Here is a 27,941-nt window from a genome sequence, read left to right on the forward strand (position 1 = left end):
GAAAGAAGAAACGTCCAACGCCTTGGATACCACAGACCGGGGCAGCGAGATCTACATCCAACTAGCAAAGATCTGTCTGACAGCAGGGAGCAGCCATGGATATGAGTCAACTCATTTTCAACTCAAAGTTAGAAACTCTTAAACTCTCCGTTCCATCAAAAGGTGGATGTGGATGTGATTGATCCGCCGTGTGACATTCTGGCTCAGCGAACACCTTGAGAACTTGTCGCCAATGACCTAAGAAATGGGAGATTCAAAGCTCAAGGAACCATATCAGGCTGTTTGCAGCTAGCCAAACTTTATTGGAATACGATATAAACTCAAAAAACACTTGTAGCTAGGTCCTCCCTCTCCCCTCTCCCCCTCTTCCCTGTCACTCCCCTTCCCCAAAGTAGCTTCCTTCCTGTTTTTCCCCTTCCCTCAGATCCCCTTCAAAACTCTTCAAATAAGTCTTGATCAATGCTGAACACATCTTTCTCTACACCTTCTTCTTCCCTCTGCTGGCGAAGAAGGTGAATTAAAAACCCCTCTTTCAACCTTCGGTAGAGTGAGGGTCTGTCTTTGGGATGGTCGGCCCAGCAAGGGCTCTTCTCGGCGGGTTCAGCACCACCACTTCTTCCCTGGAGGGTGGAGGTCGGATGGCTTGGCCAAGCAACAGCCCCCTGGACCTTAACCAAACCCTGTCATGGGGGATAGGGCTCGGAGGGAGCAGTGGCGGTGTGGCAGCTATGGGTGCAGGTCTGGACAATTTCACAGAGGAGTCCGTCACCAGGAACGCGATGAAAGAAAAGAACTGGCCGGCTTTGCTCATACTCATCATCATCGCGCTGACGATCGGTGGCAACATCCTTGTGATCCTGGCAGTGTCGCTGGAGAAGAAGCTCCAAAACGCCACCAACTTCTTCCTGAGGTCGCTGGCGGTGGCGGACATGCTTGTAGGCATACTGGTCATGCCGGTCTCCCTCATCAACATTCTCTACGGTAAGTTTTGACTACCTTTTGTAGACGTGTAGATCCACCAAATCCGTCAAAGCATGGAAAGACTTGCCGCAACCAAAGTCAGTTGGTTTGCTCTGGACGGTGGGCACTTGGGTTTTGGCTTGACTGTTTTCAACACGGTGGCCAAAGCACAAATGTTCTCATTTTACAGCTAAACAGTACACTTACATGTGCTTCTGAACAATGCAATGCACAAACAAAATCTTGAGTCATGTTTGATCAGCATTACCTCAAGTCCGAGTACCCGGAGGTAGATTTTGCTGCAGTAGAGTTCACAAACACAACGGTGGAAATAAAAGAAATGGCAAATAAAAAACTTCTTACAGGTCCAGAAGTATCTTAAACCATATCATGTTAAGATATAAAACCTAATAGTAACAATAGAATAAAAATAAAACCAAATGAATCACTAAAAATTGTAAATGGACTTGTACTTCTATAGCGTCTTTCTAGTCTTCTGACTACTCAAGGCGCTTCAACAGTGTTTGTCACATTCACCCATTCACAAAGACATTCACACTGATGGCAGTGGACATCTACAGACCATCTAATGTAACCATTCACACCACATTTACAAAACCTAGTGTGATCTGAGTGCGTTGCGATGGAAGGCGATGTTTGCATTACTTTGAGGCTGAGTCATGATTTTGAAAATTCAGATACAAACGAATGGTCAGGCAACACGCGGAGACGTATCCATCATGCAACAAGTAGCCGGATCCCCTGCTCTCCATAGAAAATGAATAGGGTCCAGTGGATCCAAACAGAGAACGTTGTTGCTTTAACTTGTTGTTTATCGCTCACGAGCACAAGTTTTTTTGTGTTTGTTTTTGTTACAGAGAGGAACTGACCCTTTTAATTTGTCATTTCTAGCTGGAAAGTGGCCGCATTCAATGTCAAACATCAAAACAATTTATGTTCTTTTGTATTATCTGTTATAAAGGAGCTTTAAGTAGACATATCCGTCATTCAAGAACACACACTTACACACTGAGTGGATACAGACGCTGTTCAAGACAATGAGAAAACAGATGCTCCAACCTGCTATATATCCTTGTAATTACAGCATTGACTTTGTTCTCAGCAGCTTCTTACTTTAATAATGAAAAGACAGAAACATGCCTGTAACTCTCACCCAATATTTAAACAATCTTCTCTGATGATCTCAATCACCCGCCCACTCACCAGCTGTTGCCAGCACACTGTGACATGCGCTCTCGTTATCACAAAACATTTCTCCGTTCAATTTTTCAGAATGATGATTTACTTCCTGGAGACATTGCTCACTGTTACATTGCGAGATACAGGATCCGCAGGATGCCAACTCGACAATTGCAATATCATACCAGCTCAACTGCTGTTGGTGCTTACAATAGTCCTGCCAGGATTCTGCATGAACGCCCACATCAGCCTGTGTTGGGTTGCTTTATGGTGGGCTGTCTGTTGAATCTCTCTTTTCCAATGTTGAGTAAAAACATTAAATTAAAGAAATGCTGTCTCCCTCTACCAGTTCAGCCAGGCTTTTGCATTAACACCACGAAGGAAAACTACATTTTCTGACAGCGTACCTGCAAATGTCACCATCCCAGAACTCATCACAGAGCTGATAGTAAGCGAGGAAATCTGCAGATGAACACGCGCTGGCCTTTGCAGTTCTTCAGTGACGATAATCCTTGTCAGAGCCCACATTTCAGTTTTACATTTTAGTTTAGTAGCATACTGCAAAATAAAGTGATTTAACTGTTCAGTACTTCCATACTACCAGAGGCACTTTAATAGCAACATTGTGTGTTTCTCCACTGCCCTGCATCTTTAGGAGACTAGCTGCGAGACATGCAAGACTAGCAAGTGGTGCTATCCAAATGAAGCTACATGGAACATTTTCTTTATTAGTTTTCATTAGTTGTACTTGTTGAGTCCACTAGATAGAGCTCTCTGTTCAACAAAGGGTGGAAAACACACTGAATCATCTTTCATTGAGCCTTTCTCTTTTAACCAAGAGCCCCATCCAATGGGCTGAGCAAATACAACTAATGCTTCATGAAGCTTCATTTGGGCATAACTACGAGCAAGACTAGCGTGTGAGTGTATTCCAACTCCGATTCCTATGCCCCAAAGGGGGGCTGCAGCCGATCCCAGCTGACATCGGGTGTGAGGCGGGGTACACCCTGGACAGGACGCCAGTCTGTCGCAGGGCACATAGAGACGAACAGAGACAGACAACCATTCACACCTACGGGTGATTTTAGAGTCTTCAATGAACCGAACACCTGCACGTCTTTGGACTGTGGGAGGAAACCGGAGAACCCGGAGAAAACCCACACAGACACGGGGAGAACATGCAAACTCCACACAAAAGGGAACCTGGAACCTCCTCGCTGGCGACAGTGCTATTCACTACACCACCGTGTCGCCCTCTACCCAGACAATGTTCTGCAGAAAATGATGTCAGCACGCAAAAACAACTTTTGATCATAAAACTTTTGCTCATAAAACTTCCACACATACAGTAGTCATTTGACCCACTGTTATTAGGAAACTATTGATTATAGCAGCTTAAACTAGCTTTTAAAAGCCTATATATCCAATATCCTACATATGTGAATCTGGTTCAAATGGTTCTGTGAAAGATGTGACACATCCCATTAGATTTAAGCCAGAGTTTAACGTGTGGTTAATGGATTTTCTTGGACCGCACAGGAGCTATGTGAGGGAACAGAGGATGACAGAGCACCCGCTGTTTGAGTCAGACAAATATGAATATGTTGACGTAGCTATTATCGTGACAGGCCCAACAAATTGGTTGGTGCTAAATGATCCGTGATTGGATTTAGATTCTCGTTCATCTGACAGTGACGCTGATGTGAGACGTCTGCTCGCCTTTCAGCCGGTGTCACGTGTGGTCATCTCGTGTCCGTCTGAGAAAACCTTGAATGAATTAACTTTGTTTGTCTGAGTCTTGAGAGCACGCAGTGACGCCATATAAGCCGCACAGCGTTGCCTGGGAGGAAACTACGTGGCCTTTTACCAGTGTGTGACAGCGGAGAGAGGCCGATTCTGAAAAGTCAACAAAGATGTTATCTCCACATATGTATCCACTTTTGTGAGTTTGTGCACATTTCTAAGCTTATCTACACTGATGTGTTTTACCTTTTGGCCAAGAGGGAGGATCATATTTAACGGCCTATAGCATAAACAGAATTTCAACCCTGCACTGAACGCAAATTGTTCTTGTGTGCCGGTCTATATCTATACATATATTGGTAATATCGGGCTGAGAATGGAGAATTACACAACATCCAAGGACATTTGGATGAATGACAACGATCATAATAGAGAAGTGCCCCTCATTGGACCTTATTTTGGTAAAAGTTTGGTAGTCAACAGAAAGTTTCTCGTTGTATCATTTAGTTTTCTGTAAAACCGCTAAGAGATATAAATCTTTCATCTCGCACAACAGACGTCACCTTGTTTGCTGTTCCACACACAAACGTGACATTATCTTCAATATCCTGATGTGTGTTAGCACAAGGAGAAGACCCGTTGCTCGTGTGAGTAACGTTACATCAAGATATACGTACACACACAGGCATTTTAGCTTCATCGAGACGCCACTTACCCTACTTTTGGGTGTGTAATCTTTCTCATTGCCTAGTTTCGCAGCATTATATTCAACGGTTTTGCGGGAAAACAGACACTGCCATGACTTAAATTGACAAACAAGAACAAAACATAGTTTGTATGGAAGTAAATCTGTGCCATCGGGTTTTGCAATTAAAAAGCTGGAAAACTATTTTGCCTTTCGCATCATCTACATACAACAACTCTTCACAGTTCCAGGACTTCTTTCTTACCTTTCACAATAAAAGCCCCAGACATATAAAGTTAACGTTACATTGCATCACTGTTTACAGGAGATCATTTCACTAAGAGCAAAGTCAACAGAAGAGCTGACAGTAGCTTTCAGAGTCAGGATAGTTCGACCTCTGCCTGTTAATTTTTTTTAAATCTACCTATTGTGAGTGCCTCTGATTTATGACACTTATGTCACTGGAGAACCACTTAATATCAGCCACTAAAATATAAATAAATATATAAAATAAAGAGATGAATCCCTGTTGAAACAAGCACAAGCCTGAAAAATGCAGAGAAGAGAACCTAAACATCTTTATTCCCTCTTCTGTCGTCTTCCCTTTTTGCCCTGCAGCAGTTTTGTATCCTTGCCACAACTTACGGCCAAACTTACTGCATTCATGCCTGGGCTTTGTAAGTTGAATCCTTCAGGAATACTGAACAGGACTCAGGAAGGTTGATTGCTGCCTAATGGGCCACGTATGGTCAATGGACACACTCTCGTGCTTACTCTGTGTCTGCCTGTTTGTTCAAGCTGCGGCTGCTGATTGCTCACTGCGGTAATCACAATAACACCGCCGAAAAAAAGACAAACAAAAGGTTGACAGGTCTTACTTTTCTCTTTCTCTGGTTCACAAACAGATGCACACACACATGCACCGAGGCACAAAGACGGTGTGTGTGTGTAATATACATACCTACAAAGGAACTCAAATCCCCGCAAACACACGCACAGAGCCTGGCTCTACACTTGCAGTGTGCATCAGACTGGTACTTGACTGCATTGATCCCCACGGCTGTCTGAGGGATAAACCAGACCATCACACACACACACACACACACACACACACATACACACACGCACACACACACACACACACACAAACACATACACACACACACACACACACACACACACACACACACGTATACATATACAGTATATTAATAAATACAGAGGAAAATCACAAAGGTTCTCCCACCATTTAACCTGACAATGATTATGATGATAGTGGTAATTTAGCAACTTTTTCTATATATACTTGCACACACACACACACACACACACACATGCACGCACCACACAGTCTGCTCTCAAACACACAAACAACTTTTGGCAAATGTTTAAGTTTTTATATTGGAATTACCAGAATGGTGATTAAATATTATTGATAGAGTCCAAGCTTCCAAAACCATGAAACGCACACACACACACACACACACACACACACACACACTACTGGCTATTTATAAGGTCCCGGAATGAAAATATTGAGGAGGTAAATCTTCTGGACAGGAAAAAATGATTTTAATTATCCTGATCAAATCACACTGGTCCGATAAATCTCTGCAGATGTCACAAATCCAGATGACCTCAGCTGGGTTCACACACTAACACACACACACACGAACACACACACACACACACACACACACACACACACACACACACACACACACACATACACACACACACATGCACACACACACTCACACACGACCTGATTCACATGACCTCATTATGTCGTGTTGAGAAAGTCCTTCAGCAGAATAAAATCATGCACACACATCGAACCTGGCCTCCTCCCTACGTGAGCGTCCTTTATCTCGGACACAATCACTTCAGCCACTAGAGGGCTTTGCCACTTGGAGCTAAACGTGTATTTGTTGTGGTGCGTTTACTGAAACGACTGATGTTGCATCTAAAAATTCATTTTTCCCCACCCCTAATGTACGCTGTAGTCTACAACGTAGTTATGCACGCTGCCATTTTTTTTTATCTTGGTTAATTTACAGTAGCTTGACTATTTGAATATAAAGAGTTTGTGCAGGGTGTCCCTCGTCGAGCAAGTGACTGTTCTCTCTGACGAGTCATCGGTGTGCAGTGTTTTAACTCCACCTTTCTGTATCGGGTTGGAAAAAAAACAACGACCAGGTACTCTTCGCAACGGAAAACCAGTCTAGCCGTGCCTTGCGGTGAAAAAGCTAAGACATAACTCAATGCAGCATCAAAAAAGGACTTGTACTTATAAATGGACTTGTACTTATAAAGCACCTTTCTAGTCTTCTGACTACTCAAGGCGCTTCACAGTGTTTGTCACATTCACCCGTTCACACAGACATTCACACTGATGGCAGTGGACATCTACAGACCATCTAATCTAACCATTCACACCACATTTACACACCCATGCGCAGCTCAAGGAGCAATTCAGGGTTCAGCGTCTTGCCCAAGGACACTTCGACATGTGGACCGGAGGAGGTGGGGATCGAACCTCCAATCTCTCATATGGAGGACGACCCACTCTACCTCTGAGCCACAGTCGCCCTCAATAGGTCAATAAATAGATTTGTGGTGAACACCTCAGAGAAACTAACTGTTCTGTAAAACAGAACTATAAACTCATGTTTAATCAAAAAGAGCAGAGGGGAGTTTTCTTCTTGCTACACTCTGCTAACATTTCTCCCACGCGGACCAAAACAAATCGCTATTTGCAGCTTTATCATGCAGATAATTAGCTTAGCTTTCCGTATCCATTTGTATCATTAAACTCTAATCCGAAGTCCTCCGTTCATTCAAGATATGGACGTAAAGGCGGCGGGGTAGAGTAAGTTTAATTTGTTTTGTTTCCCTCACTTTTGTCTGTACTGCAATAAATCAAAGAGGTGGTAATTAAACAGATAATATGGGAAGCGAGGAAAAATTGCTCATATTTGCAATATTCCATAACATATGTGACCTCAAATCTCCGCGGCAAACACAGTAAAGACATATCTACAATGTGCATTTTTAATATAGAGGGATAAGATCAGAAGACAGAGGGCGGGAGAGGGGGAGGTGGGTAAGTGATGAAGAAAATGAGACGGAACAGAAGCGGCGGAGAAGGAGATGAGATCTTATAGACTCAATTAGGACGGGAGAAGACGACACACACACACACACACACTAAAAAACACACACACACACACAGCCTAAAAGTATATGACCTTCGAGGCCAACTCAATCAAAGTCACCTCTCTTTATAGAATTAGAAAAACTTGCTGGCAGAATGTGCAGAAAACACACACACACACACACACACACACACACACACACACACACACACACACACACACACACACACACACACACACACACACACACCGATGCACATCCATACACAGCAGATTAATACGAGATGTGTTATCTCTGCTTTAATGAATTGGAAAGTGGAATGAGAGGGGCTGTAATATGAAACACAATGAAAGTGATCATTTGGTTTTAATAGTGCAGTAAATTGAACATCGCTCAGGTCGATTGGCTCGCTGCCTCTTTACCCTCAAACTAAATCTGTAATATCTGCGCGGACTCCCCAAGAATTACATCCGTCACTATTAGAGGGATCGACAGTGTTCAGTATACTCAGTATCAACGTTCAATGGTAATACAGGGAGTAGTGTGCCCTTATGTAACGACCTGTCACCATGGTGTCACCTTTATTGGTCATAACTACCATCGTTCCTTAGCTAAATTTAAGAAAGTAAACGTAAAAAGTCAGTTTCACATGGGACGTGAATTTGGGTCTTCCAAGTGAAAGTCCTTTGTCTTCTGACCCGTCCACCAACTCAACTTTCCTCCGTATAGGTCATTTTTGATCTTTTAATACTTCCTGCAGTTTAGATTGAAAGTGATGGGATATTCAGCGTGCCATTACAATAGATAACAATAGATAGATATATACAATAGATTTTGGGGGGCGGCAGTAGCTCAGTCCATAGGTGACTCGGCTGGGAAGGGTCGCCGGTTCATGTCCCTGTGTGAACCATGAATGGAGCGTGGACTGGTGGCTGGAGAGGTGCCAGTTCATCTCCTGGGCACTACAGAGGTGCTGTTGAGCAAGGCATCGAACCCCCAACTGCTCTGGGCGCCGATCCATTGGCAGCCCCCTCGCTCTGACATCTCTCCATTAACTGCATGTAGATAGGTCCTGTTTGTGCATGTGTGTGTATTTCGGGCCTGTGTGTGTGTAACCTGAATAATAACAGAGTGAAAAAATGAATTTGAATTGCGGGATTAATAAAGTAATCATTCTAATTCTATTCTAACAGAGTGTTATGGCAACTAGGAGGTATAATAGGGCCATACCAACTTATATAGGGTGTATACAGGGTGACCAAAAAAAAGGATACGCACTCAAGTAGCTGAACTCAATTTTAGTGAATGCACGCAAATACCAAGGGAATTGTTTTGTGATGTGTGCGATTTTTTTATTGCTTTGCGTTGTCAGCGGTGTCTGGACCGAACTGACGTCAGTTCCAGAACAGGCGGAGATTGTAAAGTTAATTACATTTTGAAAATTAAATAAATCTTAATAAACAACTTTTTAACAATTATTTAAGTGTGTATATTTTTTTGGGGACACCTTGTAGGTCTATGGTAGTGATAAATAACTGATAACGCCCATCCAATCATCTGACAGCGGTCCAATCGGCTGGTTTAAGTTTATGCAGCGGGAACTGAAGCCGTGATCTCTGCTCTCGTCAGAGCCACCAGACTCCATTCACGAAAACGGTGTTTTTTACCTCACAGAACCCTGGAGTTGTAGCTCTATCACTGCCTGGATTGGTTAGTTTGTTTGTCCATTTTCATTAGTTTCTAACCCTTTACACACCAACACCAACGTCACACAATAACACAACCTAACCAATCAAAGCAGCGGTAGACCAGAAACTCTAAAATGACTGTTTTTGTCATTGGAGTCTGGTGGCTTTGAAGAGAGCATCGAACAAAATTAGCTCTTAATGCTGTCCTTTAACTGAGGGTTTGAGTATTATATAAACAGTCTTTAGCTGCGTTAGCCTTTATAGACTTGAGTCTCTCTAGGTGTATTTACCAGGAAATCCAGCACACCCGCGAGCCAGCTGAGTAACACCTTGTGTGCGAGTGTGTGTCATGCTTTGCCCCCAACAAGTGTTTGACCTCTGAAAAGTTATGCAAGCAGCCTCCCACTCAGTACACAAACAAGCACGTGATCCACTTCACATGCATCCCATACGTGCGCTCCTCCTGTGAATCAGAGATGAAATTAAGACGTGTGTGTGTGCGTGTGTGTGTACGTACGTGTGTGTGTGTTGCTGCAGGTCTTTTCCTCTGTGCAGAGACTGTTCGTATAGCTGCAGGCGTGGAAAACCAGAGAGACGGACTGCAGTATACGCCGTCTTTAGAAAGCTGACACAGCTGGAAATAAAACAGGAGGACGATCACATCCCCCCAGTGTTCCTCCGTCGTATATTACATTTCAATTTGTTATTCATCTGGACAGGACAACCCGTGGGGAGAACACACCTCTCCGAAACAAAAGGAAAGATCTGTTCCAGGAGATTTTTGAGTCATCTTTAAACCTTTTTCACTGTGGTGTTTGATGATACAATCCCCTGCGCTGACGGGAATTTATAATAGAGGAGAGAAAAGATAAGAACCCGAGGGCGAAATAATACAAAGTTTGTAAGTCTGATTCCAGCTGTGACCCTCAATACAGATGTTTGTAATGGTGCATTCCTGTTAAAAAAGATTGGGGGTGATTTTCTGATTTCTTTAGCAGCCAGGTGCTTAAAAGTCCTGTGTGTAACGTTTTACATGTTTTAATCATGTTTTATTGCCAATGGCCAACCGCCTGTTACTCAGCTTTAAAACTGAGACCTTCACAGACTCTAGGCGTCCTGTTACAGCCTGTGGACGGACCTTTATGTAATGATTTTGCAGGAAACTCCAAAGGATGTGAAGTCTTGTGAGCCCCTCACCTCTCTTCAGCTCACCTACAGCCAACGGTCAAAGCAAAATGAGCCCACACATGCTTTTCTTCTGTTATACATTCTGCAGCAGTGGAGGAATCACTGACATGTGAAGTATATAGTGGTTTTAGCTGACTGCAGTTCACTCACGGCCACGGATGCCCCTACTAAAAAAAGGTTTTATTAAAGTTACACAGAGAACCTTTAAATATCTTCTTCTCCGCAGTGTGCATTGCCTGCAGGAGGGCAAAATAGTGCTGAGTAAGCATCCAGCTCACCAATCAATGTAATTCATTTACACTAGTTTAGGCAAAGGTTAACCCGCTGATTTAATTATCTGCCCAAATGCTCCCTGTTGTATTTCTGTGAGTTACATCAGCTGCTGCATGGTCGTCCCAGGCGGCACACTGACATAATTGAGGCTGATTTTTATCTCCCATGACCCAAACCGTTCCCCCCGCAGAGCAGCGAGCCGACACACTGACTCGTTAGCCGCTCTACAGGGTATCACACTGTCACCGGCCATGACCCTTGACTTCCATGTGGGAATAGTATTTTCTCCCTCTGGTATCAACAGAGCCTCACCGATGAAAATGACAGGTCATTGTTAGAGTCACAAACAGTTGAGTTTATCTGATGGCGGCCTCCGTTTCCTGTTAAATAACCATCATACTTACAGCTGATGAACACGCACTCACTGTGGTGCCGGAACGGAGTCAACAGATTGAAATTGAACTGGGAGGAGGCCTCGGGGAAGACCCAGGACCAGGTGGAGAGATTAGATCTCCACACTGGCCTGGGAACGCCTCAGGATCCCCCAGTTAGAGCTGGTTAATGTGGCCCGGGAAAGGGAAGTTTGGGGTCCCCCGCTAAAGCTGCTGCCCCCGCGACCCGACCCCAGATAAGAGGCTGAAGATGAGATGAGATGACTTTGCTCAGGCTCCAATCGTGTGTCGCCTGAAAAGCTGCTTCACGTCCTCCTGGATCCATTTTCTTCCCATACTGTAGGTTCACACTCTGTGTTTCACCTGAGAAACTTTACATTGGGATGACGTCAGGTTTTATGGGCATGAGGGTTAAAAAGTCATAAGCGAAAGAGTCATAATCAACGTTGTCTTCAGTTCGAGGTGCCCTCTCAACACTTTTAAGGACGTCTCTTTACAGTGCTGGTCACTTAATCTTAATCTTTGCAGTGACCACCGGAAATATATGGCTGCAAGGCTGAGTGGCAGTGCCTTATCCAGTTCTGATAGTGTGTGTGTGTGTGTGTGTGTGTGTGTGTGTTTGTGTGTGTGTGAGCGGAAGACTCTCACACTGAGACCAGCAGTCCCCATTAATCTATTAACTAATTCACCCATCTACCAAAACCCATTTGAATATTGTTAAATGCCTCTCACCGCCAATATTGACACGTGCACTTAATTTAAATGACTTAATCACGAAGCGTGTCATCAATTAGATTCGCTTTTTAAGTCATTTGACAGGCTTCATTTTAGTATGTTGGTCATTATGCACGCACATCTCTCTATCTGTTTGCTTTTCCTTTTCCAAATCAAGGGTCAAAGGACGTAAGTTGTTGCATTGTGTAAAGATTGTAAAGGGCAATTTTGAGGCTAAATTATGATATTGGGCTGTATAAATAAGATTGATTTAACAATGCCAACGCTAACATGTTGATATTACGTATGCAATGAGTATACATTGAGTCCTTGGTTGACAAATGAAAAACATTTACAGACCGTCCCATACTTTACACAATTTGAATCATAGTTGAAAAGCTCCCATGATCCCAGTGTGTGTATGGTGATGTGCTAGTTATTCATTCATTCATCTTCAACCGCTTATTCCGGGGTCGGGGTCGCGGGGGTGCTGGAGCCGATCCCTGCTGACGTTGGGCGTGAGGCGGGGTCCACCCTGGATAGGACGCCAGTCTATCGCAGGGCACATAGAGACGAACAGAGACAGACAACCATTCACACCTACGGGTGATTTAGAGTCATCAATGAACCGAACACCTGCACGTCTTTGGACTGTGGGAGGAAACCGGAGAACCCGGAGAAAACCCACACAGACACGGGGACAACATGCAAACTCCACACAGAAAGGTCCCAGCTGGGATTCGAACCTGGAACCTGATGTGCTAATTAAAGAATCTTAATCTTAAATCTTAATCAACATTGTTCTTCGTCTTTGTTTGATTGTTTATTTTAGACGTTGTAAATCACAAAACCACAAACACAACGGTATTTTCCATGCGTCGTCGCGCGCCGTGTTAATCCGCTGTTTAAAGCCCTCGCACAGACACACACATGTACAGAACTATAGCTTTCTCATTAAACACACACCACGTCACCTCCCCGCTGGCAACATTTAAATGCAAACTAATTATCTAATCTTAACCTCTTCTATCCAACTATAGAGACCTCCGTGTAAACACATGCATCTAATTATCTCAGTTAAGATCATCAGAGTTATACTTGTAAATGTGATCAAACCGGAGCTTTAACCTGATTCCTCATGGGAACTGGGAAGTGTAGTGTGCTGTGCTTTGATGTACTCTAATTAATGAAAGTTTACTCAGCGTGCGCCGAGGACAGATTAAACACATCTACATTCTGCTTTCAAACACAAGTGTGCATCAAAAGTGGTTATTAACAGCGATATAACGTCACTTTTATGTCTTTAATCCTCACCTCTTTTCTCTCTCTCTCTCTCTCTCTCTCTCTCTCTCTCTCTCTCTCTCTCTCCCTGTGCATGCTCCAGACTACGCCTGGCCTCTCCCCAGCGCCCTGTGTCCGATCTGGATCTACCTGGACGTGCTCTTCTCCACCGCCTCCATCATGCACCTGTGTGCCATCTCCCTGGACCGATACGTTGCCATCCGCAACCCCATAGAGCACAGCCGCTTCAACTCCCGAACCAAAGCCATGATGAAGATCGCCGCCGTCTGGACCATATCCATAGGTAAGAATGCTAACGTTTTGACAGCGTAGTGTCTAAAACAGTGGATGCGTGCAGCTGTGTAATGTGCAGGGAAAGGTTTAGGAATGCTGATTCCTTATTGCGAGAAGATCTAATTCTAGACACAAGCATAAGCAATTACACTAAATCAATAATGGCAAGACTGGCATGAATGTTAACAAGAGGAAGAAGCTTATTGACTTCAGGAAGTCATCACCTTTCCTCCTAAAGTGCCATAGTAGCACAAAAACGTACCTGTTTTATTCAAATGTTTCATCCATAAAACAGCTGATTCAAATAAACAAACATTCAATATGATCGACACCTGATCTGAACACAAGTGGGTAGCCGAGATTTCGTCAGATTTCGATCGTCTTTGCCGTACGTATGATTTTGTTTGTCGGATATCGTGAAGGTGAAGGCGTTCAAGTACCTCGGGATCTTGTTCACGAGTGAGGGGACGATGGAGCGTAAGTTTGGCCGGAGAATCGGAGCAGCGGGGGCGGTGTTGCAGTCGCTCTACCGCACCGTTGTGACGAAAAGAGAGCTGAACTGGAAGGCAAAGCTCTCGATCTACCGGTCAATCTTGGTTCCTACCCTCACCTGTGGTCATGAAAGCTGCGTCATGACCCAAAGAACCAGGTCGCGGGTACAAGCGGCCGAAATGTGTTTTCTCAGGAGGGGGGCTGGAGTCTCCCTTAGAGAGAGGGGGAGAAGTTCAGCATCCGTGAGGAACTCGGAGTAGAGCCGCTGCTCCTTTGCGTTGAAAGGAGCCAGTTGAGGTGGTTCAGGATCATCTAGTAAGGATGAACCCTGGGTGCCTCCCTAGGGAGGCGTTCCAGGCACGTCCAGCTGGGAGGAGGCCTCGGGGAAGACCCAGGACCAGGTGGAGAGATTATATCTCCACACTGGCCTGGGAACGCCTCGGGATCCCCCAGTTAGAGCTGGTTAATGTGGCCCGGGAAAGGGAAGTTTGGGGTCCCCTGCTAGAGCTGCTGCCCCCGCGACCCGACCCCGGATAAGCGGATGAAGATGAGATGAGATGAGATGCGATGCATTTCGTTCTTCGGATTTTGTTCGTCGGATTTCGTCCTTCCGATTTCATCCTTCCGATTTCGTCTTGTTACTGTTTTCCATAGTTCAATTTGATATGAAATCCCCAGCCTCTGAATAGTCATTAACTGTTACTCTTTAATTTGGGGAACAGTGAGGTCTAAGGACTGTTTTTGAAAAGACACATGGCTGTTGAATTTATAGCTCTACTAATGTTTTAGGTGCCGGATAATTGTATTGGGGTGGATCCTCTGACCCTCTCCAACTCCATTCACAACTCTACATCTCTAGTTTCATACGGTTAATCAGTGTCAGAGAGGCGCTGGTTCGACTTTATGAGAGTGGACCTTTCGTGTTTTATTCATTTGTGTTCTATTGTACAGTGTTCTTGTTAATTTGTCCACCCCCTGGGCCCTGCACAGAGAGTTGGCAGGTTGATGGCTGCTATTAATTTTAATGGCTTCCCCTTCCCTCGGCAGTTTCTCCGGTCCCAAAGTCCCAGCAGCACAACTACTGATGGGACTTTGGGACGGTCGCCAGCGTGTTGATGCTCAAAGCGTCTGACAGCTTATTGTTACAGTTGGAAGTGATTTGCATCACGTACTTCTCTAATGGCCTGAGGGGATCACAGCACTTTTCATATTCTTCACCAAGACAATGACGTGAAAATTAATGAATAATGTCAACAGAAGTTAATGACAATTATTAGCAATAGCCCACAAATACAGTACACTGCATACATGCAGACAGTGTATGTAAAACAGATCTACTTATATAGCTTGAACATTCTTTCATTCATTCATCTTCAACCACTTGTCCCTGTCGGGGTTGCGGGGGGGTTGGAGCCGATCCCAGCTGACATTGGGCGTGAGGCGGGGTCCACCCTGGACAGGACGCCAGTCTATCACAGGACACATAGAGACGAACAGAGACAGACAACCATTCACACCTACGGGCGATTTTAGAGTCATCAATGAACCGAACACTTGCACGTCTTTGGACTGTGGGAGGAAACTGGAGAACCCGGAGAAAACCCACGCATACACGGGGAGAACATGCAAACTCCACACAGAAGGGAACCAGTCGGGATGCGAACCTGGAACCTTCTCGCTTTGAGGAGACAGTGCTAACCACTACACCTCCAAAACTGTTTAGGGAAGATATTATTGATACCAATAATGGTATGGATTCTGCTTATTGGTGGCGACAGTGCTAACCACCACACCACGTGTCGCCCCTTAGCTTGAACATGCTAATATATATACAGTAACGGCATGTTTTTTTTAAATTACCAATGCACTTGAGCTAAATGAGAGAACAGTGTTCATTGTGTCAGAAGAGAAGATTTCAACACGGTTTTCTTCTCTCGGATTCAAACATGAACAGGAAGTGTAGAGGCCACAGCTTTGAATGACTTCAGCACATCTGCGCCCACAGGACATCACTAGTTTCTCACACTGCTCTGCTTTGATCTGCGTCCATTCTTCGGTAACTGTAGAGGGGTTTCTTACACATTACTTTGTTGCCGAGGGTTTTCCAGAGATTCTCTATGGGGTTCAGCTCTGGACTGTATGGCAGGGTGAGTGTAAATGTTTATGTGAACCTCCTCTGTCCTGTGGGCTCTTGCTGTGAGGCGACAGTGCTAACCACCACTCCACCACCCCCAAATCCTTTACAACTGATTTGAATTTAAGATGCAGTAGGTTAAAAAAAAATTCAATTTAGCGCAGATTGCAGCTCTCACTCTTTCGTCTCTGTCCTGAGCTCTCTCTATTAAGATCTAAACCCCATAGAAAATCTCTGGAAAATCCTTTTGCAACAAAGTTATGTCTGAGAAACCCACTACAGTTACCGAAGAACGGACCAAGATCAAAGCAGAGCAGTGTGAGAAACTAGTGATGTCCTGTGGGCGCAGATGTGCTGAAGTCATTCAAAGCTGTGGCCTCTTCACTTCCTGTTCATTTTTGAATCCTACAGAAGAAAACATTGTTGAAATCTTCTCTTCCGACACAACGGTTACTGTGTCTGCTCATAGTTTTTGCACAAAATAAAGTTTGCTAGTTATGCATCGGCAAATTCTGGACCATAAAAAAAATAATATTTCAGAATAAATCAATAATTTATTCCACATATATATTTATGGCCTCCATGTAAACACATTCATCATTCACCATGGCCCAATATACAGTAAATATATATACGTATATGGTATATCATCCTCCCTTATTAGAGCCGTCCAGCTGTATATATCAGTTTGCTTTCCTCTCAGACCTCCCTCTCTCTGTCTGACCTCCAGCTCAGGAGGGTTCAACACAAACACACACAAACACAAACACACACACACACGCGCACACGCACACACACGCACACACACACACACACACACACACACAGATTGTCTGAGTTTATCATTAGTCTGATGTTCTCTGACCTTACAGTAAATGCTCTATACAAAGCATTAGCACATAACACCCCCCCACCACCTGAATTACGTCATAATCCAAATGTTCATCCAGATGCAATCCTATATTTTAAATATACAGCATCCATTTAATCTTACTCCTATGTGAGATGCAATAAATGGGAAATTGCTGACAGTTACATTAGAGAAATATCTAAATTGTTGCAGATAGCATGTCATTTAAAACACTATAATAAACTCTGTTGACAGAATTTCCTCCAGTCAAAAATGCGTTTTCTACTCTTAAACTATATGTAACCATGATACAAGGAACAGTATGCACTTCAGTAGGGCTTACATTCACCACACTTTCCATTCACATTTCTAATTCCTATCTATATTCTAAAGATTTATACACGACGGTTTTGCTCATACATCATTCACAGCCTACTTTGTATAATTTATTACTAAAACCATGGCGAGAAATTGTTCTTTTTTTAATAGCTGTTGATATATTCCCTGATTTTTGGATTGATAAAAAGAGTGCTAGGCTAATTCTCAGCAGGTTGTAAGTATGTACCGAGCCCTAAATCATGCTATTGGACTGGCAGTAGCTAAATGCCGTTACGCTTAGCTATCATTAGCTATCAATCCGTCTTTTCTCTCTCTCTCTCTCCTTCTCTTCCTCTCTCCGGTGCAGACAGATGTGCGTCCTCCACAGAGCTGGGTCTGTTATAGTGAAGGTTTTCAACGCCCTCGTACTCTACGGGGGAATTGTTGGGTCCATGTAAATCATAAATAAGTCATAGAGTGTGGTCTTTACCTACTCTGTAAAGTGTCCTGAGATAACGTTTGTTGTGATTTGGCACTATAAATAGTGGTGTAGTGGATAGCACTGTCACCTGACACCAAGATGGTTCCAGGTTTGCCTCCCGGTTTGGAGCCTTTCTGCGTGGAGTTTGCATGTTCTCCCTGTGTCAGTGTGGGTTTTGTCCGGGCTCTCCGGTTTCCTCCCACAGTCCAAAGACATGCACATGTTTGGTTCATTGATGACTCTAAATCACCCGTAGGTGTGAATGGTTGTCTGTCTCTGTTCGTCTCTATGTGCCCTGTGATAGACTGGCGTCCTGTCCAGGGTGGACCCCGCCTCACGCCCGATGTCAGCTTGGATCGGCTTCAGCCCCCCACGACCCCGACAGGGACAAGCTGTTGAAGATGAATGAATGAATTGAATCATTTTATCAAACTTTTCTTCTTGCTTGTTGATGACATTGTCGTTGTTTCTCAATGCTTTAAATTTCGAACAGAGACTTGGTGTTAATCCGTTACAATTGGTTCACGTCGGAGGGAGACGTTCTCTGCAGTCAGCGTGTCTTAGATGGAATCTCAACGGTTATTGTTGCAGTAACTGTAATAAAAATGATCATCGGCCCAATAAGCTCAGCTACTCCACAACCTTCCCGAGTACCAGCTGGTGACTGCAGGAGTCCATTTTCCCCATTGAGCTGTTTTTTTTGTTTGTTTTTTCGCTGAGAGAGATTATTTCTTAAAGGCAGCATTGACAGATGGAAGTGATTAACAACTAAAGATACCACAGCACTCATTCGCTACCGGCTGCTTCTAAATCACAAGGAATCTATATTCTCCTGTCGGCATTTCCTTGACCCCTCGATTCCACAACGTTCGCCAATGATTGGGGTCTTAGAGGGCTTACTGCGATCAGTGCTGAAGGATTAGCAAGGATGCATCCAACAAGAGAAGTGTTGTACAAGTTTTAGTAACCACCAGGAGTATTGTCTCCCCCTTTCTACCTTTGTAGTATCTAGTTGTGAGTTGCTTCCTCTTCAGACCTCTTAGAACTGATACATCTGCTCTCAACTGGACTGAAGTGCCAAACTAGACACAACCGTTTCCTCTCCTGTGATGAATTTGAAATGCAAACCGGTGGCTGTGCTCAAATTACCCTGGTCTGTTTTGGCTGCACATTCATAGCCACATGTTGTCCGTGTCAGAGGAGCTAAGGGCACACAAGAGGGCACTTCATCTAATTTTCTTCATTTAGGGCGCTAAAATGTTCCCGACTTTAGCCCTGTTTATCCACTCACTCACAAAACCCCCAGACCAAGTCTGTGAGCAAGCCAAGCGGCTCGCTGGTGCCTCGCAGACACACTCCCGGTATCTGGGGTTGTCGGTCGCTGGTGCTTGCAGACACAATCCCAGTATCTGAAGCTGTCGGGAACTCCAAGAGCCAATGAGATTGTCCTCATTGTCTGATATCGACGCACATGGCACCATTGAACAACCAATTTCAAATGTAAACCCATCCGCAGCAATATTAAATATTAGAGCAAGCGCTTCAGTATGGAAACCAGACACACACATTGGGGATACTTCCTGGTGAAAGAAACTTTATTTATCCCCAGGGGGTAATTAAATGACGAGATCCAAACCTTGACTTTAAAAAAACTGACTTAGACCCTCCCCAGCCTCATTAATACTTTATTCGAGTCCTAGCCTTGACTTTAAAAAAAGCTTTTTTTTCTGCAGCAGTAATTAAAACAAATGCGTGACTCCACTCTCCTGTAATAATGTGTGTATTGCCCCTAAGCTGCATATTTCCCTGCAGCTTAAAACAAACATTTACAGCAACTATCTCCTCTCCAGATCACATTTACTCCGTTGACCACGTGTAAGAAGTTTACAGCAATGCATCTTGGTCTTATCGGTGCAGAGACAATCATAAAAATGTGTGCAGGGATGCAAGAACAACAGGCATTGGATACGTATCACAGGATTAAACCAAGAACGTTTATTTCAGAGGTGATTCGCTGCGATACTTCCCTGCAGTACTGAGAGATCGAGATGACTGACACCTCCATAAACCAGGTCGAGTTTTTACAGCGTTCCTGTCGCCGTTCCCTTGAACCCTGTAGAGGTTCTGAGCCGCTACACGCTGCTGTGATTGAGGTCTGAGAGGGCTTACGGCGATCAATGCTGAAGGATCAGCGACGAAACATCTAACAGAAGACCCTTGCAGACATTCACTGTGGTGTAATAATACTCTGTTTGACTTGGAGGTTATTTCTCTCCATGTGGACTCGTAGGTCCAGGATGACTGCCGCTTACATAACAGGACAGGATGTAACTTTTTAACGCTATATAGCCCCTAATTCAGTTCACCCAAATCGCTCTGCTCTGTTGAGCTTCTTTTAAAATGCTGCTTTGGAATAGCAGTGGAAATAACTTCATTCATTCATTCATCTTCAACCGCTTGTCCCTGTCGGGGTCGCGGGGGGGCTGGAGCCGATCCCAGCTGGCATCGGGCGTGAGGCGGGGTACACCCTGGACAGGACGCCAGTCTATCACAGGACACATTCATTCACATTCATCATCTCATCACGACCAGCTCCAAACACATTTGACAAACTTCATTATCCCCCAATTTTAAAGTGGTAAAACTGGCTCATGTATGTATCCTGTACGGACTCGATCTTTTTTTATTATCATGAGAGCAAATAATCATTTGTGGAATAACACATATTAGACGGGAAACGAGAGCAACCACTGTTCTGAATCACATTGTTAAAAATCTGTCAGTGTGTAATGGATGCCCAAGGTGTTATAACAGTCGCTTTGGTGCCGTTAGAGCACAATGGCCGACAAAAAGCTGATTTTCTGCCGTATGATCATAATAATCCAGACTAATGTGCCACCTCGGATTCAAAGAGCCTTTTGTGTTGAAAGTGTTCGCTTACCTGGGATCTGTTTCGGTATAAAGCAGACACGGAGGAGAAAAGGTTCAGAGACGAGTCGTGACGTCTCTGAGCTGCCGTGATTCATCTAAGTGCGAGGTGCATCATTTTCTCTCTCACAGCTGGCTACCGGGCCGACATCAAAACGCAATTTGGAGCAGTAGGCAGCTCCCCTAATGCTGTCGTTGCAATCGACTGCACAGACGCTGCGCGGGAGGATGGATTTGTTTGCATAGATTGTAAACATTTTACCTCTGTGGTTGTCTTAATAACCTCTGATGTGCAAATCATCTAATGAGACCTCCCGGTGGTTCGGGTTGAATGATTCATTCACACTTTCTCAAACTGCATGTGGGGGAGACTTTAAAGGACCAGTTACACATTATTTTAAAAAAGTCAGGAACTTTGGGTAGCTGCCTGAGTGATGACTCCAACACATTTAAAAAATCAGCACCAACAACGTAGTTAGCGAACCCGGAGTTTATTAAAAGAGTGTTTTAAAGACTTACCTACTGGCCCAGGTACCAGCTCCTCTCATAGTAAAGTCTATTCAAGTGGATTACCAAAGTCAATCCCAAAGGAAGGAGCCCATTGGTGCTTTGTTTTCTGTGTAGGGACTCTTCTCATGCTACTGCAGAGGTTTGCTGTTACTTTCAGCAGTATTAGTGGTTAAAAAAGACGTTTGAATGCCTTCATCGTACTGCCCAGAGCTAATCAGTGTTAGCCACATCCACCTGTTAGCGACTTAATAGTTGTTAGACGAAAAAAAACTGTCTCGATAGCTTATTTGATGTATGCAAGTGCCGAAATAGACCATGGGATGATTTTGCGCCGGAATTTCACTTTAAGGCCCTTTCACACATGCACCGCAAACTTGGTGCAGTTGTTTTATTTAGCTAATTTTCTTTTCTTCTAAAATTTCCTTTTAACCTGTAATCTTTTGAGGGAATTTAATGGTGTAAAACGATAGTTTGACTTTTTACCTTTCTAACCGCATATCGTTTAAACCGCTTACTTTAGTTTTGACTGTACAAGAGTCGACAAAAGGACGTTAACACCGGTAAATGAGCCGTGCGCTACCCTTGGCTCTTCTTGGACACCCCGATCTTCTCGTTGTAAACACTGGCAGCTGCTGGTCGTCCACATTAACATCAATGCTTTCAACACATCCAGGACTCAAATTGAATCTTTAACAATTGAACCACTGGCTTCAAAAGCTGCAAATATGCCGTAAGAGCAACTGAATTTACACTTTTTTATGTTGACCACAATCTGAGCCGCTCAGGTTGAGCGTCGCCTAAACGTCTCTCTGCCTTTTCTCATCAAAATCACTTTCATACACTAATTAACATATGAAATATTTTGTATTGAAACTGTTGCAAAATAATTTCCCTCGGGATAAATAAAGCTTCTTGAATCTTCTTGAATCTTGAAGGCCCATGTACAAATTGTACAAATATGAAATTCCTCTCTTAGATTCTTAGGTGTGTTTAAATGAATTGTACTTGCACTTCGGTGGCAATCGTCCAGGTAAAGATCCACCAAAAGACGAGAAACTACTACTACTACTTCTTTGGGAAACAGTGGATTTAAACATACATTTATCTTAATGCTGTCGACACCACAAGCTTGCATTCACCTCCAGTATATTGGAGGAAGGAATGACGAATAAAGCCTAGACCACCGGCATGGCTAGATGCCACTTGTGAGAAAATCTATGTTTTGTAATTAAAGTGGGCCGACGCCGAGTACAGTTCAATCATTTCTAATGCAGCTTTTAGCGGCGGCACACAGGTTGTGCTTCACTCTGCGCGGTTGAAACTTTAAAATGCAGCATTCCCTCAGGTGATAATAGTTCGCCGCTGAAGCCAAAGCTGCTTGCCCACTCTGTAAAATCCAAAGAGCGGACATTAACGTGGTCAGCAGACACACACGCACACTCGCTCTGCGGTGTATCACAGCATGGCCGCTGCTGCTGGAGGAAGATTATTGTACCAGCAGAGGGAGATCTGCGAAACCACCAGGGTGCGAGCCGCTGGAGAAAGATGTCTGCCTCGTGGGCGGCGCACACCTCTGTGAACCCGAGAGCCGACGCCAGCAAATGTAGCGCGAGGCATCGACTATATGCTTGAGGAGAGGAAAATGCTGAGTAAATTGCTTTGCATGCTCTTGGAAGATAATGAAGGGAATCCAAGAAATAGAAAAGAAATGAGACGAGAAGAACAGAGAGAGAGAAAGAGGGGAACGTTTTATACGTTAGACGTCGAATGCTATCCATCAAAGCTTTTCCTGTTCAAGACAGACGCCTTGTTTCCTTTTTTCCCCTCAAATGTTCATTCCCAGCAGAGTCATGTCCCGTTTTATCCTCCTCCAGAGGACTGTCATCAGTGAACTGCCTTTGTAGCAATCAATGACGCACCTTTTAAGCCTGTTGTCACAGAGCTGTTGTGGGAAATTACCATGGAAGCTTGTTTTTAACATTTTTCCCATGCTATTTCATCCCAATATTCACTTCTGATAACATTTTACGAGAAAAATCAACTACGTAGATTTACAATATTTGGATTTTTATGAAAATGAAAGGCGAGTTAAGATTTATTCCAATGTTTTTGGACTTGAGGAGCTCCATAAAGTTCATTGCGAAGAAGAAGAAGGAGAATGAGGAGGAGGAGGAGGAGAAGGAGAAGGAGAAGAAGCAGCAAACTCGTCGCTGGTCGTCGCCCAGTCTCTCTGACCGACCCCGCTGTGAGACGACTGGACCCTGGAGCTCTCTCCAAAGACCCGGCACGCAGCGAAGAGGCTTTTATTACCAGTTGACGGATGCTTTGCTTAAATATCACAACACAAAATTTCCATAACAAGATTAAGGGCAACCTGTGGTTAAAAGCCTGCGGGGTTAACGAGCTCACCAGCCGGCACTCAGCTCACAGAGCAGCGGGCGGTGGAGAGGGAGAGACTCTGAGACACGTCGCTCTTTGAGACACTTGTAATCCTGTAATGTTATATACATTTAATACGACATATAACAAGGATCACTGGTCAGTGTCGACACATGTATAACACCTTTCATTTTGAGCGACGGTTACCATGATATGACCTGATTGTGTTGGTTTGATCACCACATACGCCATTACTGATGTTACCCTGTGATTATCTTCATGTTCTGCCCCATTATAATCCTCTATATTGTCGTTGTATTTAGGATTTTACCTGGTACAAATGAAGCCTTTTGCTTCTGTTTAGAATAATCAGAGAGAGGTCTGGATCCAAATGAATCCTCCTCTGCCTCCTATTGAAATAGAAAATGTATCAAAAGACGAGTTCTCGACAAAATCATCAAAATGAAAGACATTTATTCCTGTAACTCCCTCGCTCCCTCTAGGTGTGTCGATGCCTATCCCCGTGATCGGCCTCCACAACGAGGACAAGGTCTTTGTCAATGGCAGCTGTGTCCTCAACGAGGAGCGCTTCATGCTGATTGGCTCCTTCGTGGCCTTCTTCATCCCGCTGGTTATCATGGTGGTGACGTACTGCCTCACCATACAGGTAGCTGTGCCCGTGTGTGCCTTCCGAAGCACTTCACGTCCATACTTGCCTGTTTTTTACCTCGTTCTTCTTCACTCTTTTGCTCCCCTCTCCTCTCCAGGTACTCCAGAGGCAGGCCACTGTCTTCCTGTGCGAGGCAAAGACTTCCTCCCAGCAGCCTTTGCACACACCAGCAATGACAAATAGATTGCAGCCTCCGCCCAGCACCTTCCACGTTCCCCAGATGAACACACTCGCGCCCTCGGACTCACAAGGTGAAAACTGATCAGATGAAATTTGGTGTGTTTCAACAGAAATAACACCCCTAAAAAGATCATTTTAATCAAGGAATTTATAGTAAACGTGAATCTATTCAAAGTCATAAACCATCAGAAGTAGCCTTATGTGTTATTATTGTTGAATGGAGACTGAAATCAGCTGGCGATGGTTGTTTTTATAAACCATCTGATGTTCCCTATGTTATCGTTATATATTGTTTTCCCTTTCTGGAGATTTGAATCACTCCATAATCCTTTAAAATCCAAAACTTAAACTACTGTGTCTTTCTACTCTAGTGGTCAAAGCCCTGCTTTATGTTTACATTTGAATAATGTTTCAACTACAGGCCTTTATGCCCTGCCCATTCACCAGCAGTCTCTTATGGTTGCGGTGTCGAGCAGACGGCAGCTTTCTGCTGTCCGATCAGCGCTTCCCTCCTTAAGTGGAGATCAAACCGCATGATGAGGCATTTAGCTGTAACTGTAACTTAGGCTGAAAATGACTTCTTGCAGCTTATTGCTATCATATCCTGGCTGCTTTCTAGCTTAAAAGCAACATGTGAAAAAATGTATGGACATGGATGGATGGACGTGATACAGAGTATATACATAAAGTAAAGTATATAATTATGCACTCAATAGACTACTTGAACAGTAAGCGCATTAATACACTGCTCAATATAAAGCCTTGGCGTGTAAATGTTATTTCTTGATAAGAAAGTGCAAAAAACACGTGATTTTCCACCATCTTTAGACTAAAGGAGAACTACATGCACAATATTTTTCCAACATATAATATTTTTTGTGTGCAATCACATGAGTTCAACCACAGGCCATCTTTTGTTAATCTCGACCCTTAAACCCGTCTCACTCCTCCCACAGAGTTAAAGCCCCCGCCTCCTCAGAAAAGACGAAACACCTTGAGCTGCTTGCAAGGAGCAGAGCCCAGCATACTGCTCAGCCCCTCAACGCCAGACAGCATCAGCATCATTCCCAGCTCCGAGGTGGCGTCTCAGCTCAGCTCGCCGGCAGCGGGGCCTGGCCGGAGCGACACGTCAGGTTGCCACGGGCGACGGGGGATGATGCAGGCCATAAAGAACGAGAGGCGTGCCTCCAAGGTGAGGACAAAGAGGGGAGCTGAGTGCTTTTCCAGGTGATTTAAGGTGCACTGGTTTTAGGGTTCGCAGGCAGCTTGGAGATAGGCGGATAAATACTCTCAGGAGTAGTGGTGGGTATTGAATTTCTTTTTTTTAATTTGCTTTCTTGAGTGGCTGCCCGCGTTTAACTTTTCAACTTGCTGCAGAGCAGTGTACTCCAGGGATTGGTCGGTACATTTTGACATCACTGGTCGTTGCACAATATTAAGAAAACTCAGGCATTCGTTTTTAGGGGGGTCGAGGAACCACATCCCTTCAATTCAGGATCAACCTCATCTCATCATCGGCACCGTTACTTGAACATTTACGACTTTGATTCTGGAAATTGGAAGTTTTTTCTCTAATTATTATTCCCCTTCCTCGGCTCCGAACTGTTTATTTAGTTATTTATTTAGTTTTTTTAACCTCACTCGCCCTTGTATCATCAAAGACAGTCAAACTACAGCCCTTCTTGGATAGCTACATTACCAATACTAGTGCCTATATATAAAAGAGGTAATAGTCAAAGCAGCAATAATCTTTTTTGTTTGTTTTTAGCAAACTTCCACAACAAGACACAACTAAAAATCCCAAACATGTTCCTATGACCTCAGTAGAGTCATGTTCACCTGATGAATGAAGCTGGAAATAAGTCGGTTGACAGTGAATATTACTAGCTGGCAACGTTCAAATGCACGGCGTGTTGAAACGAACCTATCAAAATCCTCAAAAAGTCCCTTAAAATTGTCGATCGGCTTTGACGCACTGTTCACGGTTTAAGATGTGCACTAATATTGAATGCTCTGTGTGTAGCGTCAGAAAAAGAGAAAGATGTTGTCCGCACAGAGCTTCACCTGTCTCCTCTGAAATGGTTAGAAGAGCTCGTGTTATCAAATCCGGCCGGACGCTTTGAGCGAACGTCGAAAAGCTCGAAGCGTTGCCGCAGTAACAGAGTGCTCGGAGGGTGCGCGGAGGTGGCTTCGCTCCATTCAAATTCATGTCGGACAAAAGCACCTTATCTCGCACCTGTGTCAAAAATTCAAATCCCAGAGGAAGAGTCGGCGCTGACAATAACATTTAAAAACAATGTATGACGCACCCGCATGATCATACTCGTTATTTCAATCTCATCATTATCAAACTGTTGTTTTCTACTGAAAGAACTTCATTCTTATGTTATCTTTCCTTCCCTTCTTTTCCACTTTTCCACTTTTCTTTTTCTTTTGGCTTATCTCTCTCTCTCTCTCTCTCTCTCTCTCTCTCTCTCTCTCTCTCTCTCTCTCTCTCTCTCTCTCTCTCTCTCTCTCTCTCTCTCTCTCTCTCTCTCTCTCTCTCTCTCTCTCTCTCTCTCGCTCTCTCCTTCCTCAGGTCCTGGGAATTGTCTTCTTCCTCTTCCTCATCATGTGGTGTCCCTTCTTCATCACCAACGTCACCTTCGTCCTGTGCCGCGGCTCCTGCAACGAGTTGCTGCTCAACGACCTCCTGAACGTCTTCGTCTGGGTGGGCTACATCTCCTCTGGGGTCAACCCTCTGGTTTACACCCTCTTCAATAAGACGTACAGGAGAGCGTTCTCCAGCTACATCAGGTGCCAGTACAAAGTGGGGCCCAATGCGGCTGGACAGAGTTGCAGAACCCTCCTGGTGCCCCCGCAGTGCTCGTCGCACGCAGTGACCCCTCTACTGACGGGCAGTCACGGGAAAGCAGGCATGGACCGCAATAGTAACTGTCGCAACGGTGGTAGGGGGGATAACGGGAGGCTGCCGGTGGACCCGGAGGACATGACAGATGACGAGACGCAAATAGGAATTGTGTCGCAGAGCCTCTCGGATTGCCACAACGCTGGCATGGAAACGGAGCCGGAAACAGAGGTGGAGCAGGAGCTGTCACTCATCAGCTACAGCCCCGCCTCCAGAGAACACACCAGCAGCGTGTGATTGAGTGTGTTTTGTTGTCTTCTTTTTCCTTTTTTTTAAAACCTGCAGACACTGGGCCAGAGCGACGTTTCGACGGGCTGATGCTGGAAGCCTTCAGGCCGTAAACCTGCGGTGGGTGCTTTTATTGTGAAAGTCTCGGCTGAGGAGCCTTATCCCCATCACTGAAGTGCACTACGTAGAGCGACGTGTGAGAGAAATCCGTTCAGAGAGAGAGAGAGCGTCTGAGATGAATACGTTTTGGGATTTGTTTTCTATTTGGTGTCAAAATGTTGGTTTT

At 44.4% G+C, this 27,941-nt stretch overlaps 1 protein-coding gene across 1 annotated transcript; it reads left to right on the forward strand.

The window, feature by feature from the left end:
- Positions 1–566: 566 nt before the first annotated feature.
- htr2cl1 (5-hydroxytryptamine (serotonin) receptor 2C, G protein-coupled-like 1) lies at positions 567–27,664 on the forward strand (the record flags this gene model as incomplete). Its single annotated transcript, XM_083936882.1, has 6 exons — positions 567–981; positions 13,387–13,587; positions 24,173–24,336; positions 24,437–24,550; positions 25,478–25,711; positions 27,098–27,664. 6 exons carry the CDS (start codon positions 567–569, stop codon positions 27,662–27,664), a joined length of 1,695 nt encoding a protein of 564 aa, XP_083793008.1.
- Between the last annotated feature and the right edge of the window lie 277 nt (positions 27,665–27,941).

Source organism: Echiichthys vipera (assembly GCF_963691815.1).
Source record: "Echiichthys vipera genome assembly, chromosome: 22".
Classification (NCBI taxonomy): Eukaryota; Metazoa; Chordata; class Actinopteri; order Perciformes; family Trachinidae; genus Echiichthys; species Echiichthys vipera.